The sequence below is a fragment of the Apium graveolens genome, chromosome 6 (assembly GCF_009905375.1).
Source record: "Apium graveolens cultivar Ventura chromosome 6, ASM990537v1, whole genome shotgun sequence".
NCBI lineage: Eukaryota > Viridiplantae > Streptophyta > Magnoliopsida > Apiales > Apiaceae > Apium > Apium graveolens.
This window is the reverse complement of record NC_133652.1, coordinates 293,120,620-293,138,899: the sequence shown is the minus strand read 5'-3', so window position 1 is coordinate 293,138,899 and position 18,280 is coordinate 293,120,620. Positions and strand designations below refer to the sequence as shown.

General features: G+C 39.7%; 3 protein-coding genes across 3 annotated transcripts; all 3 read left to right on the top strand.

Annotated features, from left to right (window-relative positions):
* Positions 1–2,423: 2,423 nt before the first annotated feature.
* On the top strand, positions 2,424–3,960 carry LOC141663999 (BTB/POZ domain-containing protein At1g21780-like). The gene is made up of 4 exons (XM_074469857.1): positions 2,424–2,681; positions 2,781–2,935; positions 3,035–3,150; positions 3,233–3,960. Exons 1-4 carry the CDS (start codon positions 2,578–2,580, stop codon positions 3,833–3,835), a joined length of 978 nt encoding a protein of 325 aa, XP_074325958.1. The 5' UTR covers positions 2,424–2,577; the 3' UTR covers positions 3,836–3,960.
* Positions 3,961–6,828: 2,868 nt separating this feature from the next.
* Positions 6,829–7,930, top strand: LOC141666232 (uncharacterized). The gene is made up of 2 exons (XM_074472226.1): positions 6,829–7,351; positions 7,749–7,930. The coding sequence occupies exons 1-2, from the start codon at positions 6,829–6,831 to the stop codon at positions 7,928–7,930; spliced, it is 705 nt and encodes a 234-aa protein (XP_074328327.1).
* A 7,751-nt stretch (positions 7,931–15,681) lies between these two features.
* Positions 15,682–18,018, top strand: LOC141666231 (uncharacterized). Its single transcript, XM_074472225.1, has 2 exons — positions 15,682–15,881; positions 16,098–18,018. Exons 1-2 carry the CDS (start codon positions 15,682–15,684, stop codon positions 18,016–18,018), a joined length of 2,121 nt encoding a protein of 706 aa, XP_074328326.1.
* Positions 18,019–18,280: the final 262 nt, after the last annotated feature.

Below are 18,280 nucleotides of genomic sequence, written 5' to 3'. Positions count from 1 at the left end.
GAGTTCTAAAGTATTTAAGAATAAGCACATAACGAGGTGATTTCTCGTAGAACTTGAAAGCCTTAAATTTCAATTCCATCAGCAATATCTTTGGAAGTAAACTCGAAAGAATAAGATAGTTTGATGAGATAGGTGAATTCAACAAGTTCTCTACCCCCAGAAAATTATTGTGTTCCACTAGGATAATGTTGTTTCCCTTGTACACAACCTCTTTAGTTTCAAACGTCTCCTTTAGTATCTCTTGTCCTTCAACAATCTCGTCATGCACAAATTTAGGAGATGCATCTATCTGATCTTTTTCAACAATCAAGACTTTCTCAACAAGTGATTGTCTTTCTTCATGCTTCTCTATTATAGCTTCTTTTGTAACTGGTTCATCCTTTTCATCCAAACTTGATGTAGTCGCCACATGTAACACATGGTAATCAGCAACAAGATCCGTGACATTCTCCACACTGACAAAGTCTTCTTCTTTAGTTTCTTCTAAAAGAGTAAACTCGTGAAGGGAAGACTTCAATTTCTCGTCTTGTTGAAAATATTCAAATTCCAAAGCAAGATTGCATACATCATTAAACGAGATATATGGACTTGATTTAACCTTTCGATAAATAGGCAAATTCAATCCACGAATAAATCTTCCAATTTTAATTGTTTCCGTCTCCTCCAAGTCACAAATAAGACGCAATCTATAAAACTCAGAAGTATACTCAAAAACACTCATAGTACCTTGAGAGAGGGATGTTATCTTCATTATACATTCGAATTTATAATGCAAAGGAATATATTTTGCACGAAGTTTCTTCTTCAGAGATGTCCAAGTCATAATCTTTTCTTTTCCAGATCTAACTCTTTTTGTGTTTAGATTATCAAACCACAAGCCTGCTTTCTTCGTAAGTTTAAGCGCTGCAATCTTGAATATTCTCATCTCAGTCCAACCTGTATAAGCAGAAATCTTGTCGACTTGTGTAACCCATTCAACAAAATCATCTATGCTACCCAAAGCTGTAAAATAACCAAGATCTATACCAGGATCATAGACTTCATCACTATCTTTCACCTTAACTAAAATTTTATCCAATTCATCAAACCTCGATTCCGTTGAATTAGCAAGATTTTGAGTACGTTTATCAATCTCATCCAATTTTCCAAGTAATTTTTTGAGCAATTCATCCGTAGCCATAAAAAAATCAGATTTTTTTTAATGAATAGTACCCGTGAACAGTGCGATGAACAGTGTCCGTGAACAGTAACCCCCCGTGAACAGTACCAATGAACAGTAATTTTGTGAACAGTACCCCCGTGAACAGTACTCGTGAACAGTACTTGTGAATAGTAATTTTTTTTTTTGAAACCTGGATCTCCCAACAATTAAGAAATTGGAGAAAAAACCTTGGCAGTTTTATATCATCCATTGTCTCCCTTAAAAGATTACATTAGAAGGGTATTTATAGGCTTATACAATAACCCAAACCCAATAGGATTCCGAGAGAAATTCAATATCAGCTTGAATTAGCCAATATCCGAATCCTTCTAGGAAACAAATTTAAAAACAAATCCGAATAGAAAAAAGACAAAAACCAAATCCAAATAGGAAAATAAAATCTTAAGTGCTTAAAACAAGAAAAACCCTTTCAAGTGAAAGGTAAAAACTTGCAAGCAAAATTCGAATTAATAATTATATAATAATCAACTACTTGTCCAACTTCATGCATCGCTCCTTTATTCCTTGTTGTCCAAGTAAGCTGCATAACTCATGTTTGCATCCTCTCCAATTGAACATCACCACAAGTACGCATAACCAAATCCAAATTAACATATTCATTCCTTGATCCTCATCACATATACACTTTTTTGTCTTTTAAATTTAAACAATATGATATTGACATTTTTAATTTATTCAAGCTATTCATTCAAAAAAATCTCTTATAATATAATAGCATAAGTATAATTCATGTTTAAATAAGTTATTATTATTATTATTATTATTATTATTGATATGATAGGTGATTGGATTTTAAAAAACATCTAATATATGACTAAAATAACAAATAAATTCATTGATTTTGACAGTGTCACAACATTTATTTCAATGCATAATAATATCATACCATAAAAACATATAAACTTGTACCAAAAATTATAATTTTAATAAAAAAAATAAAAAAATCTCCAATGAATGACAACAGGTTTATAAAACATTTCATTGTGCTTTTAAATGTTTTTACGCCATGATGTCAATATGTTTACTAGAGTTTATCTGTTATGTGTTTCTAACCACGGGGCATAGGAGCTTTATCACATAGTCATTGTCACTTGTCAGTTACACATTGTGGTGGTTTGAAATGTGAATAAAGTGTAGAACTTATCTCTATTTTCTTTGCTAAATATAATATACTTTTTGTTCAAAGTGTCGGTTTTTTGCTAGTAGCTGACACACTCAAGAATGGATAAACTTTGGAACTTTGAGGAGTTCTAGATCCCCAAAACACTTGCAAAACAATGGTCTCACCGCACTATAAAATCTCAGTAGCATTGAACTCATTGACTCATTAACACATAGATAGAGCTAGAGAGAAAATGAGGATTACAAAAACTGTGGCAAGGTTTGCTCACTGGACATTTGAAACACTGTCTAGCAATCCTATTATATCTGAACCTTTTAAGATGGGTCATTGGACTTGGTAAGTTCGAGATATTTCAAAAATATGTGTTTGCTTTGTCTTGATTTAAATTCTTTTGATTATTATTTAACAAAATTGTGATTGTGTAAATGTGTGTAGGTTTATATCAGCCGAGATGGAAAAAACAATGTTTATTAGGCTTTACCCAGAGCCTAATATAATAGCCAAAGAACAGCCTCCTCTTGCTCGTTTTAGGATCAAGGTCGAACCTATTAATGTCGGCATGGAGAATTCAGAACCCCGTGTTTCCCCTAGTATGTATTTATTTCTTTCACTTTATATAGGTTTTTAGTATGTTTTGGTTTGTTTGGAATTATAGTTTAAAGGTATAACTTTACTTGTGTGTGTTGTAGTTCAGGAGAAAGTTCTTAGGACAAGTGAGGACTTTGCTTGGTCAGCTGGTATTGCTTATTACAGTTACTTTGTTATTGAAGTTGAGTTTTTTGATCTGAAAATCTGGACAACAAATGTGAGTCCATTAAATTTTAGAGCTCTAATTTCTAATTTATTAGGATCCCTGATTTTAATTTGTTCCCCCTTTTTTAATACAGGGTGATCTACCTACCTCCATATGGCCCTCTAGCTATGGCATGAAACCTCAAGCATCCCTAAACACTCTTCAGAGCTGTTCTCGCATGCTTAATGAGTCTCTCCATGCTGATGTCACTATCAACACAGCTGACGGCATGGTCAGAGCTCATAAGGCAATGCTCTCTGCATGTTCTCCGGTGTTCCAAGGCATGTTTCTGTGCAAGGAGAAAGACTCCTCCACGATCGACATAAAGGATATGTCAAGGGACTCCTGCACAGCCCTTCTCGGTTACATGTACGGAAGCATTAGTGACGAGGACTTCTGGAAGCACAGGGTTGCTCTGCTTGGGGCAGCACACAAGTATGATATAGCAGGTCTAAAGAATTCTTGTGAAGAATCTCTTACTAAAGACATCAACTCCGACAATGTGCTCCAAAGGCTACAAGAAGCCTGGAAATACGATCTCGAGAATCTGAAGAAAACGTGCATGGTGTTTTTGTTTGATTTTAAGAAGATCTACGAAGTTAGCCATGAAATTGACGCATTATTTAAGGAGGCAGACAGAGAGCTATTAAACAAAATGTTTCGTGAGCTGCTAAGCGCCTGGAAGAAAATAAGATAATATATCTGTAGCTATTTCTCCAAGGCTGTAGCTAATAATAACGTAGACATCTATGTGTCTGTGCTCAATTTATGTAATATGTGTGATGTTGTGGCATGTGCTAATAATAATGTTTCTTTGTCTTCTCTTTCGAGTTTTGTTCTTGATCTCTTTATCTAGCAGTTGCTACGGACCACAGGTGGAGATGTGTATTGTGTAGTGTAGTTGTTTCTAGGAGTATGTTTTTCATTTAAAGGGTTAAAATGACAAACATCTTATATGTAATACAACGGATTAGGATCGTAGAACATCTTTTTATTTATATATTTTAATACTAATTTCTTTTGTAAAACAAATCACATTTAAAAGTGATTATGAATTTTATATAATATTTATTTACTAAATACGTCTTTATCATAAAGGAGCTAATTCGGATATTGCATAGAAAAATTATCAAAAATATCATTATTTTTAAGTTTATTTACTATTTTTAAAAAAAAGATTATAAAAATGCTATTTACAACCAAACTAAACGGATATATAACTAATTTTACATTTTCTGAAAAACAACTAAATTTTTTTTTACTCATTTGAGATTTCATGAAGTTGCAACTCGTTACAAAATAATATTTTTGCAAAAAAATTTGAAAAATCACATTTTTACAAATAAAAACTTAAAAACACATAATTTAGCAAAAATAACTTAAAGATACGTAATTTTCAAAAACTTCAATTTAATATGAAACCATCTTAAAAAACCTGATTAAGATATCTAATCAATAAATTAAAGTAACAATTTTTGTAAAAAAAGTAAATAGTGTAGGAGAAAAAACAGTCTAGAATCGGGCTCCGGGAAATTCAAATTTACACTTTGGTCTCAGTCTTATTTGGACAGGCAATAACCTCACAATATAAAACCCAAAATATATTGCATCTTGTGCTCGTGTAATTCTCAGGATAATTAGTGTGTAAAGGAAAGAATGTTAAAATATTCACGAAATACGTATTTTATGAATATAAATTTAATTTTTTAAAATTTTATATGCGTATTCAATATATATATTCTTTATTAATTTTTTAAAAACTGAATACACATTTTCCACATGACGAAAATCAAAATCAGGATGTTTCGTGGTGAGTATTTCGGACGCACAATATCGTCAATTGACATTTTGGGTCTTTTTCTCTAAATAATAAGTATTTTGGTTTTTCACCACTTTCTGTAAAGTTGCATTTGTGCAAAACAAATTAAAAAAAAATGGTATTTTTTTTTAAAATAGGATAATAAACTGTTTCAAGAAAAAGATAATAAAAGTAAAATTTACAAGATAGAACATATAATGATCATATACCTCTTTAAATCATATACCTCAATTATGTTACAATAAATACATGGTGAAATAAAGTAGGGGACATCAAGGTTTGATTCGAGAGGTCAAAACAAACCATATTCTATGTCACGGTTTTTATAATTTTTAAACTAACTTGTTATCATTAAACCATCTAATCTGAGTCATGCAGCAGTACGATTTTAAAGGGTTTCATTTAGCGAAATTAATCCGTACTTTGACTAATTGTTATATCCAAAATTTGGCATTAACTCATGTCGGATCAGAAACGGGTCAATTGGAATAGAATAGGGACAAGAGGATGAAGAATAAGATTGTGGGATGCAATGTATCAAGGGAGGACACACCCTTTGTACATAGGACGCGTCCAACCTGTAGGGATTGTGTGGGTTAAATTGTTTGAAGCCAAGATTGTCATGCCAAGGGGACTAGGACGCGTCTGGAACTTAGGACGCACCTTGCCTGGGTAAAGTTGGCAAAATGGATTATCCATACGACAAAATTGCAATGCAAGGGAATTGTGTGCATTCCACACATAGATGACGCGTCATATTGTTGGGAGATGCATACTTTTGGAAAGTTGGGCTTCTCCTCATCTAGGGTAAGGAAAACAGAGATATCTTGAGGATAAGGTAAGCATGGAAAGGAGAATAAAGATTGTTTTTACTAACGTATTTGTTGCAAGTAATCTTTGAAGAATTCCCTTCTTGAGATGGTCAAGAAAGGGGATATCCGTGAAAAGCTTGAAGGCCTCCGGGGGTATACCTGATGACTGAAGACCTCCTCCTGTATTCAACGGGTGTGCACGTTGGGGATGCGGGGTTAACTCTAGTGTGTGCTCTGGGAACTCTATTCTTGTATTCAACGGTTCTCCTCGTTAGAGAACTTTGAAGTCATCCTGCACTTTGCACCCAAGAGCTTGGGATCACCTGTCCTGCTATCTAGTGGGTTATCCTCATTCGGAGGACAGAGACGCGTTTGGCATTTGGGGTGAACCGTGGCCATACATGCGTTCGTAAATCGAGAGAGGTAGTTGTAGCGGAGTGTTATCCTTGCGCAGAAAGATGCACTGTCCGTGAAGCACTACGATTACGAACGAGTCTTGGGCCTTCGCGGTTGGGCCTCATAATTGGACATTCCTAAAGCTAGCGGAAGATGGATTCTGGAAGGACTTCTACCTGGCCTAGGAATGAGAAGTCGAAACCCATTATATTTCTTGTTCCCCAAGAACTACGTCAGGCTTGATCCCTATATAAAGGGTACATAGGCACATTGAGATGGGTAAGAAGTTGAGAGCTGAAAAGGAGCCACCACTTTCCCTAATCAGTCTCAGCTACCAATTAACATACAACCACCACACACCGCTTGATTTTCCGGCAAAGAATCACCGTCATAGATCTTGATTACAGCGAGAAACCTCAAACTTAGAATGGACATTAGAATGTATGGACATTAGAATGTGAAGAAGATTTCAAGAGGATCAAGGAACAACCGGGTAACCCTCCCATGTTGTCAAAACCTTTGAATGGAGAGTCTCTGATTCTATACCTGGCAGTATCGGAGTATTCGATCAGCGCGGTACTGGTGAGAGAAGAGGATGCGCAACAATCACCAGTATATTATGTGAGCAAGCGGTAGCAAGATGCTGAGACTCGCTACACCATCATGAAAAAGTTAGTTTATGCCTTAATCCTTGCATCAAGGAAGTTGCGCCCATACTTCCAGGCTCATAGAATTGAAGTCCGCACGGCATATCCTCTGCGGCAAGTCCTTCACAAGCCAGAGTCGTCGGGAAGGATGTTGAAATGGGCTGTGGAACTGGGACAGTTTGAATGGAAATACATGCCTCGCACAGCAATCAAAGGGCAAGCCCTAGCTGATTTTTTACTAGAATTTGATTATGAAATTGACGGTAAGGCTCTAGTGGCAGTGCATCCGTCTCCTCCTGAAGAAGTCTTAGAAGAGTTTCCACATCCATGGTGGGTTTTGCATGTAGATGGAACAGTTAACAATGGAGGAGCAGGCGCATGCATAGTGCTTGTATCTCCGGAGGGCCATCATCTGATGAGCGCAATTCACTTTAAGTTCTATGCTATAAATAATGATGCATACTATGAAGCATTGATTAATGGCCTAAAGATCACTTTGGAAATGAGAGTGCGAAATCTGATTGCAAAGAGTGATTCAGGTTGGTGGTGAACCAAGTCAATGGAGGGTTTCAAGCCCGAGGACCGCGAACAGAACTATATTTGTGGTGCTCGCAGCATCTGATCAGAAGGTTTAAGGAGGTTAGACTGGAATGTGTACCGCGAGAAAAGAATAGTAACGCGGATGCTCTGGCAAAAATGGGATCTCAGCAGGAAGCCGTGTTGTTGGCATCTATACCCTTAGGAATCCAGGAGATCTCTAATATCCCAGAGATAGAGGTGATGCAAGTAGATGAGGCCCCCAAGGAAACATGGATGACGCCTATTCTTGCCTACATTGATAAGTGAGTACTCCCTAAGGATAAGTCCAAGGCTCGGCGACTCTGCTATCAGGCAGGATAGGTCCAAGATACGTAAGTTTCCCAAAGACTTGTCTAGATATTTTAGAAGAAATAAGGGAGAGCTCTCAGTTAAAGCTCGCAGCGTATCAACAGCGTGCTGCGAGGTACTATAACAGGAAAGTAAAGGGACAACTGCTGAAGGTGGGAGACCTGGTGCTCAGGAAGGTTATGCCAAACACAAAGGTTCCCCAGTATGGGGTGTTTGGAGCTAATTGGTAAGGACCATATAGGATAAAAGCAATCTTATGGAAAGGGACTTATCACCTTGAAGACTTGGAAGGAAAACTTGTTCCACGCGCATGGAATGCGGAGCATCTCCGAAAGTATTATCAATAAGGTGCAGCTTTTGGCCCCTTATATATTATAGTTTACATTTTTTGATATAAGTAGGGTTGTGCCCGTATCGTAGACTAGAAGTAATAAAACTCCTCCTAGCCTAAGGGGGTAGTGCGTGTACTATCTACCTTAGAACTAGTTGAAGGATCGTATTTTCGAATAAAATTCCCCACATAGCATAGTATTCATGGGACCGGTACACTTTTGACACTGGAGCGCATTATTAATAATGAATTTGAAAATATCTTCAAAAATTGTCAGTTGTTGTTTGGTTGATTTTATTGCAGAATAAAGTATATGACGCGTCCTAATGCAAAGACGCGTCCTAGAAACTAAGTTATATAATATTTTACATGAAAAGCAGGAGGACGCGCCCACAAAGTCCTCACGATATTTTTGTTACTCTTGAATTAATTTAGTAAGGTGGATGTACCTTCACAAATGATAAGGAGTTAAACTGACAAAAGACTTACACAGAATGAAAGACAAGGAATACTTAGATGCATTGGTAACAGGACACGTCGGAAGGCAGAGATGCGTCCTGACTGCGGAATTATATAATGACTTATAAAGTATGAGGATACGCCTCCTGCTCAAGGTGCGCCCTCATATTCTTGATGATATTGATAGTAGCTTGTGACTTTGGGATTAAATTGATAAGGTGGATGCCTCCATCTAGGACGCGCCCTTGTAGTATAATCTTTGATTTACAGTGTTAAGGAAATGGGAGTAACATGGCTTATATAGGGGAAACTAAAAGAATATCAGATGCAAGAGAAATGAAGACGCGTCCTGAATACAGGACACGCCCAACATATAACTTGTTAAATGGAATTGTTAAAGCGAGGTAACCAGTAAAGTAAAGTATGCATGAAGATAATTCAAGGTATAAAACCTTGGAAATGTAATAGCAAGAAACATTCAGAAACAGCAAGTCATAAGATTACAAATTGCAAGGCTTAAAGTGACCTGCACCCTTAAATTGTTTAAGAAACTTTATTAAACTAAGACGCGTCCTAAGCAGGAGGCGCGTCCTATGGTTTGTCCTGATCTTTTGGAGGAGAAGGTGGGGTTGAGCTTGGTGTGGAGAAGGCGCAGGGGACGCGTCATCCTCTTACATACCTAGGATGATCCTTTTGTTCTTAATGGAATCTGCAACCCTGACTTTGAAGTCATTCACACACTTCTGGGTATCTTCATCAAACTTGGAAAAGGTATATTCTAGGTCATTTGCTATGAACCCAGAACACCATTCCTCAAAACCGGCTACAAACCCATTCTGGTACATCAGCTTCTCCTCCTCCTTCCAATCATGAACCTTGTAATCATTCAAAAGGTCCAAATCCAGCTTTATTTTAGAGTTCACAACAACCACCTCATCAACAGCCTTCTCCATGGCAGTAATATGGCCATTAAGACGCGCCTTCTCTAGTTGCAGCTCAAGAATCTCTGCATCCTTGGTCTGGGCGAGGAGGGTAATACTTTTTTCCAGAGCTTTGATTATGTCCTCATCCTTGCTTTTGGCAGTATCAGTAGTAGCAAGATGCATCCTCAGTCTAGCGGCCATATTAGCATTTTGCCTCGCGTGCAAATGGAGTTTAGCTGCAGCCCTAACCATTGCATGCTCAGTTTGCTCCTCGGTCCTGAAAGTCCAACCCCTTACCTCCTCCTCAGTAAAAGTTCCAGAAGAGGATGCACCCATATATCTAAGGATGAATGATTGATCATCTGGGACAGTCTTCTGGCGTTTAGGGGGCACGTCCTCCCTGTCTGAGATGTTCACCACAGTTGTATCAATGATTTTTGGTGGAGGAGAGGGGGCCACAACAGCTGAGGATCTTTAGCTTTGGGATCAGTTTTTGTCGCAGCAGGATTGCTTCTCTCAGTCTTCAGCCTTCTGGAGGCACCATTTGAAAATCCCTTAAGAAGAGAAGTCATATCTGTGGAATGACATAGTAAACATTAGTCCTGGACGCTCCCAGACAAGAGGACGCGCCCTACTGATGATAAAAGTTGTAGTAATATGGAGAATGACAAGTATGCATATTACGATTCTGGAAAAACAATTTTAAATATTAGACGCGTCTAGGGTACATCCATGCGTCCTATGTGAATTATGGAAACTAATATTCCTATGGATAGAATAAGGACGTCAAGTTTTACAACAATTAAGGGCATTATTAAATTTTGCAGGTTATTGAACAACTTTGTGTGAACATCAATATTACATGCATAACAAGAAGACGCCTCCTAAAGCCATGACGCGTCCAAAGCAAATATATGGGCTTTGGAAACATATATATGAATCAGACTAAGTTAACATTATGCACATAAAAGTATAAATATGATGCGTCCTACTTTGATGATGCATCTTACCTTACCCTATTCTAAGTCCAATTATCTACTAATGTCAAGTTGGACCAGTTCTGTGATGTTGAGCTCTTTAGCTTTTTCAGAAGCTGTGAGAACGGGCTTTCCATTGTAAAACTCACAGAACTTACAAATGGAACCCACCCTCGAGGATAAGGCTCCAACCTTTTTCACATTGGCTTCTGTAATCATTTCCTTGAGATTGAAATGATTTTCAGCATATTTCAGTACTTTTTCTGCTCTTTTTTTCCTCTTTCCTGTAAGTTCTTTCTGGGTTCTTTTATCTATGGAAGGAAAAATGAGATTTATTAGAAAGAAAATGAAAAAGCTTGGTGAAGTAGTAGACGCGTCCTGAAGGCAACACTTACTTGGATCCAGATTGAAGCGTACACGAGCTCTCTTAAGATCATAGATGTAAAAAATGGCTCTTTCCTGACTCACATTACCTTCATTGAAGCCCTTGTTATTTATCCACGTGTTGACAACAAAGAAATGGTAACCAGGGATGGACTTTCTAATGCCGAAAAAATAGCTGAACTCCTTCATGGAGGGCGCGCCCAACCTCAGGTTGTGTTACATGATATTTAAGGCCCATGCGTTTGGGGACAGTTGAACTGGAGCAATGTCATACCACTTTAGAAATGAGTTTTGGGGTAAGAACCATCCTAAGGATCCTTAGATTCTCCATGTTAAAAATATGGGGCCTCATCTTTTTAAGAGGATGCGCCCAGATGCCCTCCATGTCATAATATTTCATGGTCCATCCAATCTCCAGGTCTGTTGCAGTAGATTTCATGCCAACATAAGCTAGTTTATTTTCTTTCTTTCTCCAGACATTCTTCTCTGCCTCAGGGAGATCCTCGAGCTCTTTCCAGTCGAAATCAAGCTCTATATCACTTGGCACCCAATGTTCAAGTGGAGAGACAGATTGTTGAGGAGAGATAGAATATTTTTTAGGCTCGGGAGCTCTTTTCTCAAACTCACTCTTAATGTGAGGAGAATGCGGGTCCTAAGCATGAGACGTGTCTTGAGCAGGAGATGGGTCTTGAGCAGATGGGGACGCGCCCTCATCAGAGATGATTTTATGTTGTTAAGATTTACTGAATGATGAGATAATTTTGTCGTCAGTCCAATCCTCAATTTCCAAGCTACGTGCAGTCTGGGAGGTTCTCTTGCGTTTTAGTTTTTTCTTTCCAACTCTTGCACTTAGGGGAATATTGTCCATAGATTCAGAGCTTATGCTTGACATGATTGAGGTTTTTGATTTGAGAGATTCAAAAACATGAGTTTCTGATTCAAAGAAAGAGTCTGTCATATGATACTTAAGTAGTTCGGGACTGAAAGTAAGAATAGGTGGAGAATCAAGCCCAAGGCATGTATTGAAAGCCTTGAAAGGATGAAACGGAGAGGATGAAGATGCGTCCTCCAGCTGAAACAAGAAGGGAAAAGATTTTGAGGACATGTCCATGACTTCAAAAAAGAAGAAGAAAGGAAGGCAGTGGAAATACGTCAAAAGAAAGATACGCATGGGCACAAGAAAGGGTGAAAGAAAGATATAAATATAGGATTTATGCGAGGACGCGTCCTAGAGAATCTATCGCGAGGAATTAGCTAATGGTTTAAAAAAATATGGCATATGTCGCGTCCTTGTCTGATAGCGTGTCTACTCTATTCTTGTTGAAACAACTTAGACTATGACAGATAAATTATGCAATAAACGAACAATAGGACGCGCCCTAAGTGGTAGACGCGTCCACAAGGATTGTAATGCAGCAGAATTTCAATCGGTCATGGTCAATTTGGGGAAAATTCAGTTAAACCCTAAAAACCTTTAATTATGAATAAAAAGAAAGAAAAATATGAGGATTCGTTATATACATGCATATATACATACAAAGAAATATGAAGAACAGTAGAATGGAGATGAAGAACACGAACGGTTTTTTACTTACTACAGTAGATTTACTCGACGAAATGAAGAAATAAAAGAAGATTTATGTATCTTGGAACTTGAGAGATTGATTGACTGTAAAAAATCGAAGAATGGCCAGTTGAATCGTCGTATTTTTTAGCGGAGATTTTTGTAGCGACGGAGATGGTGTTCTGAGGAGAGAGAAAAAAAAAAGAATAAAAGGGTGGTTAATTATTGAGGGTATTTATAGAGGGGTGGTGATGATGACGTATGCGACAGCTGTATCGCAACGGCTATAGGGCGGATTGAGTTTTAAATGCCAATCGATTCAAGGAAGGACGCGTCTTGGGTTTGTAAGCCAAATTTCACTGCTTGATTTTAAGGATGGAAATTCCAACTTTGTTTTCAAGTGCGTATGGAATTTAGGGGGTAGTTGTTATACCCAAAATTTGACATTGGGTCATGTCGGGTCAGGAACGGGTCAATTGGAATAGAATGGGGTTAAGAGGATGAAGGATAAGGTTGTGGGTTATAATGTACTAAGGGAGGACGCGTCCTCTGTACATGGAACGCGTCCAACCTGTAGTGGTTTATGTGAGCTAAATTGTTTGAAGCCAAGATTGCCATCCCAAGGGGACTAGGACGCGTTTGGAGCTCAGGGCGCGCCTTGCCTGGGTAAAGTTGGAAAGATGGATTATCCACATGATAAAATTGCAATGCAAGGGAATTGTGTGCATTCCACACATAGAGGACGCGTCCTGTTCTTAGAAGATGCATACTTTTAGATAGTTGGGCTTGTCCTCATCTAGGGCAAGGAAAACAGGGATAGCTTAAGGATAAGGCAAGCATGGAAAGGAGAATAGATATTGTTTTTACTAACGTATTTGTTGCAGGTACTCTTTAAAGAATTCTTTTTTTGAGATAGTCATGGAGGGGGATGTCCGTGAAAAGCTTGAAGGCCTCTGGGGGTATGCCTGATGATTGAAGGCCTCTTCCTGTATTCAATGGGTGTCCTCGTTGGGGATGCGGGGTTAACTCTAGTGTGTGCTCTAGGAACTATGTTCTTGTATTCAACGGGTGTCCTTTGATGGAGAACTTTGGAGTCATCCTTCACTTTTCACCCAAGAGCTTGGGATCACCTATCCTGCTATCTGGTGGGTTATCCTCATTCGGGGGGCAGGGACACGTCTGGCATTTGGGGTGAATTGTGGCTATACATGCGTTCGTAAATCAAGGGAGATAGTTATAGCGGAGGGTTATCCTTGCGCAGGGAGATGCACTATCCGTGAAGTACTATAATTATAGACGAGCCTTGGGCCTTCGCGGGTGGGCCTCATAATTGGACATTCCTAAAGCTAGCAGAAGATGGATTCTGGAAGGACTTCTACTGGGCCTAGGAATGAGAAGTCTAAGCCTATTAGATTTCTTATTCCCCAAGAACTACGTCAGGCTTGATCCCTATATAAAGGGTACGTAGGCACATTGAGAGGGGTAAGAACTTGAGAGCTGAAAAGGAGCCACCACTTGCCCTAATCAATCTCAGCCACCAATTAACATACAACCACCACACACCACTTGATTTTCTGGAAAAGAATCACCATCATAGATCTTGATTCCGGCGATAAACCTCAAACTTTGTTGTTACCAGATTCCCCCGTCAACAAATTGGCGCTAGAAGGAGGGGTGCTAATCAAGATCATAGTCTTAGGAGGAAAAGATGTCTTACAATCATGATGAAAGTTATTATAATGAGATTGATAGTAAATCTGAAGGAGATGGCGAGGGAGGCTTCACTCAACATGAGTCATACGTGCCCAGAAATGTGACGAATCCTCCGCGAGCTCCGAATGTGGGAGGGACACCCCCAATTCTCATCAGCAACACCGATATCTTGGAGCAGCTGTATCGTATGAGAGATACCTAGAATACCTTTAATTCAAGATTGAGCACAGTGGAGCGTCACAAGACAAGGCGAGGCCACCGTCTTTCCCGCCATGGCCACGCTGTGGAGAAGGCTCCTATGGTTGAAGCAGATGCGCGAGATATTGGCGGTCAAGCTAGCGGAGGGAATCCTCGAATCACTATGCTACACATAAAGTATTCTGATGACGTTGAGCCTATCATGGAACTTATTTATGAGGACACTGACGGGAGAGAAATGCCTCGTATCGACAATCAGGTTATTCCACACCCACATAGGTCTGGGCGTACGATTGACAAGCGTCATCGTGCAGAGAATATCCAGAATCAGGAGGAAGAAATGAGAGATTTCTCAACCCTGAAAAGGAGACTTGGCATAAGATTGGAAGATGATGATTTGAGGATGTTGCTGCTGGAATGGCAGAAGGAAGGAAATGGTAGAGAAGCGAGGCCCTGTGATGCAACGCGTGTGCCGCCTACACATCCAAGGGATGATAGGGTACGGCATCGCGAACATAAGCATGCCCCTCCATGAGGAAGGTTTGAGAATTATGGCCGAGGCTATCTGGGGAATGAACGGGGAAGGATGAGATACCAGCATACAAGAGAGCCATACCATGGGAGATGAGAGGACACGCCCTCAACTGAAGAAGCCCCTGTCGTTTTTCCTGCAGCTTCACATAGTGCTACGGGCGATGGATCGAGGACGCGTCCTCATGACAGAGACTGCGCCCGAATTCAGGAAAGGTTGCAAAATAACAATGAGATGCCGATATATGGCCAGGAGGGACCTCGTGCACACAGGGATGTTCGAAATCAAAATGGTAATATCCCACAGCCGCTGCCTCAGGGCGAGGGGCGGCAAGATCCATCGATACACCCAGGGGGTAACCAAGTGGAACAACAACAGGTTGTGGAGCAACCTCAACAACTCAATGTTCAAACCATTCCTGATGTTGGAATATTTAATGTGAATGATCTGAAGAGGCTTCTCAACCATCTGGAAGGAGGAAGAGTTACAACAACTGCACAAGCTCCATCCCTTTTCTCTGCTGTTGTAAGGGAGGCACAGTTACCCGTCGGATACATGAACACGACCAATGACTTGCGTTTTCATGGAAACTGTGACCCCATGGAGTTCTTGGTACGTTTTAACATAAAAATGGATGTATATCAAGTACCCGACTTAGCGCAGTTTCGATATTTGGCAGCCACCTTTAGGGAATGTGCTCAGCAATGGTTTCAAAAACTTGGTCCAAGGATTATCACATCGTGGGAATAAATGAAAACTTTATTCTTGACTCAGTTTCAAGCTGCAACAAAGTATACCCCACTTATTACCACACTAGCGAATGTGATATAGAAGGAAGGAGAAATCTTGACATCACACTACAAAAGGTTCAATGCAGAATCAACCTTGGTGAGGGGTGCAATGGATGAGACATTAAAAATAATTCTTATAGCTGGTCTGCGTATGGGAACAGATTTCTGGAAACATCTGCAAGGAAAGGATCCTGTGTCGTTAGCTGACGTACTCGCGCAAGCTGAATCCTTCAAGGCGATCGAACAGTCACTTAATGAGACCAGGAAGAATGATAACACCAACAACTCAAAGGGGCAAGCTAAGAGAAGGTATAGGTCTGCAAGTCCAGAATATCAATATAATGCGCAGATCCGCAATAGGATAAATGCCACGAGCATGTGGAGAGAATAGAGTTCATCGTCAAATTATTAAAAGAGGATAAACAATCATACTCCCTTGACTGCATCCATTGATCACGTCTTTAAAGTAAACAAGGACAGAGGAATCTTCAAGAAACTGGAATGCTTGACCTCCTGACAAAGTAGAGACAAGAAGAAATACTGCGAGTACCACGAGTCTGCCGGTCATGATACTCATGAATGCCGTCATTTAAAGGATGAAATTGAAGAGTTGATCAAAGATGGATATCTGGGAGAATGGATCGATAAGGTGAAGCGACGCAGGGGTAACGATGATAAAGAAAAAGATGAGAGGCATCCCCCACAAGCTGATGCCGATGAAAATCCAGCGGATGTCAAGTTCCAAAGAGCTGGGAGTATTAGGGCATTTTTTGGAGGACATTCATTTGTTGGGGACAGTAATCGAGCGTTGGAGAGAAACGCAAGGGAAGCGCGACATCAACCACTCACCAACATTCATAGCTTGGAGGATAGATCGTCGAAAATATTCAAAGGAGAGTCTTCTGATATAACTTTCAGAGAAAGGGAGTCGAGATGTGTTTATCATCCCCACAATGATGCATTGGTAATAACCATGCTTATTGGAACAATGAATGTGCATCGGATTTTCTTGGACAATGGGAGCTCTATGAACATCTTGTACTACACCACGTACAAGAAATTGGGTTTTCCAGACAGTAATATGAACTTTGAAGATACGCATGTCTATGGTTTCACTGGGGAAGTAGTAAGGGTTATAGGTTCGATTAGACTTCCTGTAATACTTGGGAAAGGAACACCATCGGTCAGTCAAATGATCGAATTCAAAGTGTTGGATCAAGATTTTGTGCATAATGTGCTGGTGGGCAGACCTTGGTTACAAGCCTTCAGGGTGATAACCTCGATACATCACTTGATGATAAAGTTCCCAACACCTAACGGAGTGGGCAGCTTGAGGGGATCACAATACGAATCACGTGACTGTTACCATAAGGCTGTTAAAGAATTCCATAGAAGGAAGTATGAAGGGAAGGGCCTTCCCGAAGATGATACGGTGGATATTCAGGTGGAGCCAAATGGAGAAGTTCATGTCCACTACTTTGTGGAAGATCCCGAGGAAGAAAAAACACGTGCGACCAACGCCTCTGATTTGGTGCTAGGGAGTGTTTCGAGAATTCGCAGTGTAGAAGAAATAATAATGAATCATGAAGGGGATGTTGTACAGAGAGAAATTAATGGAGAAAAATTAGAAGGGAGGAATGAGACCTTTCAATGTTTGGAAATTGACCCCAAGGTGGATGCTCCTCAAAAGAAGGACGCGCCCTTGGAGAGTGATCATGTGCATGAGGTTGATGCTCCTCTAAAGGAGGACGCGCCCTCTACACCTGCAATGTGTAAAAGTATTCCTTGTCCTGAGGTAGATGCCCCTGCTTATAAGGACGCGCCCTCAAATAAGGGAATGGAAGTGGAAGACCCTCGGGACTTTGATTTCGACCTGGATCCTAGGATTCCAATGCCCACTGAGAAACCTGCGCCAACTGAGGACACAATATCTATTCCTATCGATGAAGATGATCCGAGCAAAGTATTGAAGGTGGGATCTCATCTAGGCTATGAGATAAGGGAAAGTCTCACCCCTTTTTCGATAAAAAATCTCGACATCTTTGCATGGAGTCATTCAGACATGGTTGGGATCGACCCGGGAGTAATGTGTCATCATTTAAACATCTTTCATAATTGCACAGGCATACGACAGAAGCGTCGCCCGGTGAGTGGGGAGAGGGAAATAGCTTTAAAAGAAGAGGTGGATCGACTGTTGGAAGTTGGATTATTTAAGGAATCTTTCTACCCCGAGTGGCTCACGAATCCGGTGCTTGTAAAGAAACCTAATGGGAAGTGGAGGACGTGTGTAGATTTCACAAATCTTAAAAAAGCTTGCCCAAAGGATAGTTTTCCACTCCCACGAATCGATCAGTTGGTCGATGCAATAGCGGGGCATGCCTTGTTGAGCTTCATGGATACTTACTCTAGTTATAATCAAATTCCAATGTACGACCCAGATTGTTAGGGCGGAAAACACGCGATAATAATACATGCAAGTATACGCATTCACAAGTAATATAGAATACTTTCTAGTTCGTTCCCACAGAGACTCAAACTAATTATGTTCAATTTACACTTACTCACCAATGTATGATTACTTCTCAACGTCAAGACAATAACATGTAGATTTGATTAACTAAGTATTAACTATAATTAATTACGAGAATTAAACACTTAATTGACACTTGAATTAACAATATTAAACACACATGAGATCATAACTTCAT

Excerpts from the sequence above, each read along its gene's own strand:
- LOC141666232 (XM_074472226.1), top strand. The coding sequence starts at position 6,829 with ATGAAAAAGTTAGTTTATGCCTTAATCCTTGCATCAAGGAAGTTGCGC. Across the intron at positions 7,352-7,748 it reads GATTGCAAAGAGTGATTCAG|ATATTTTAGAAGAAATAAGG; the intron begins GTTGGTGGTGAA and ends AGACTTGTCTAG.
- LOC141666231 (XM_074472225.1), top strand. The coding sequence starts at position 15,682 with ATGGATGAGACATTAAAAATAATTCTTATAGCTGGTCTGCGTATGGGA. Across the intron at positions 15,882-16,097 it reads AAGGGGCAAGCTAAGAGAAG|AGACAAGAAGAAATACTGCG; the intron begins GTATAGGTCTGC and ends CTGACAAAGTAG.
- LOC141663999 (XM_074469857.1), top strand. The coding sequence starts at position 2,578 with ATGAGGATTACAAAAACTGTGGCAAGGTTTGCTCACTGGACATTTGAA. Across the intron at positions 2,682-2,780 it reads AAGATGGGTCATTGGACTTG|GTTTATATCAGCCGAGATGG; the intron begins GTAAGTTCGAGA and ends AAATGTGTGTAG. Across the intron at positions 3,151-3,232 it reads TGAAAATCTGGACAACAAAT|GGTGATCTACCTACCTCCAT; the intron begins GTGAGTCCATTA and ends TTTTTAATACAG.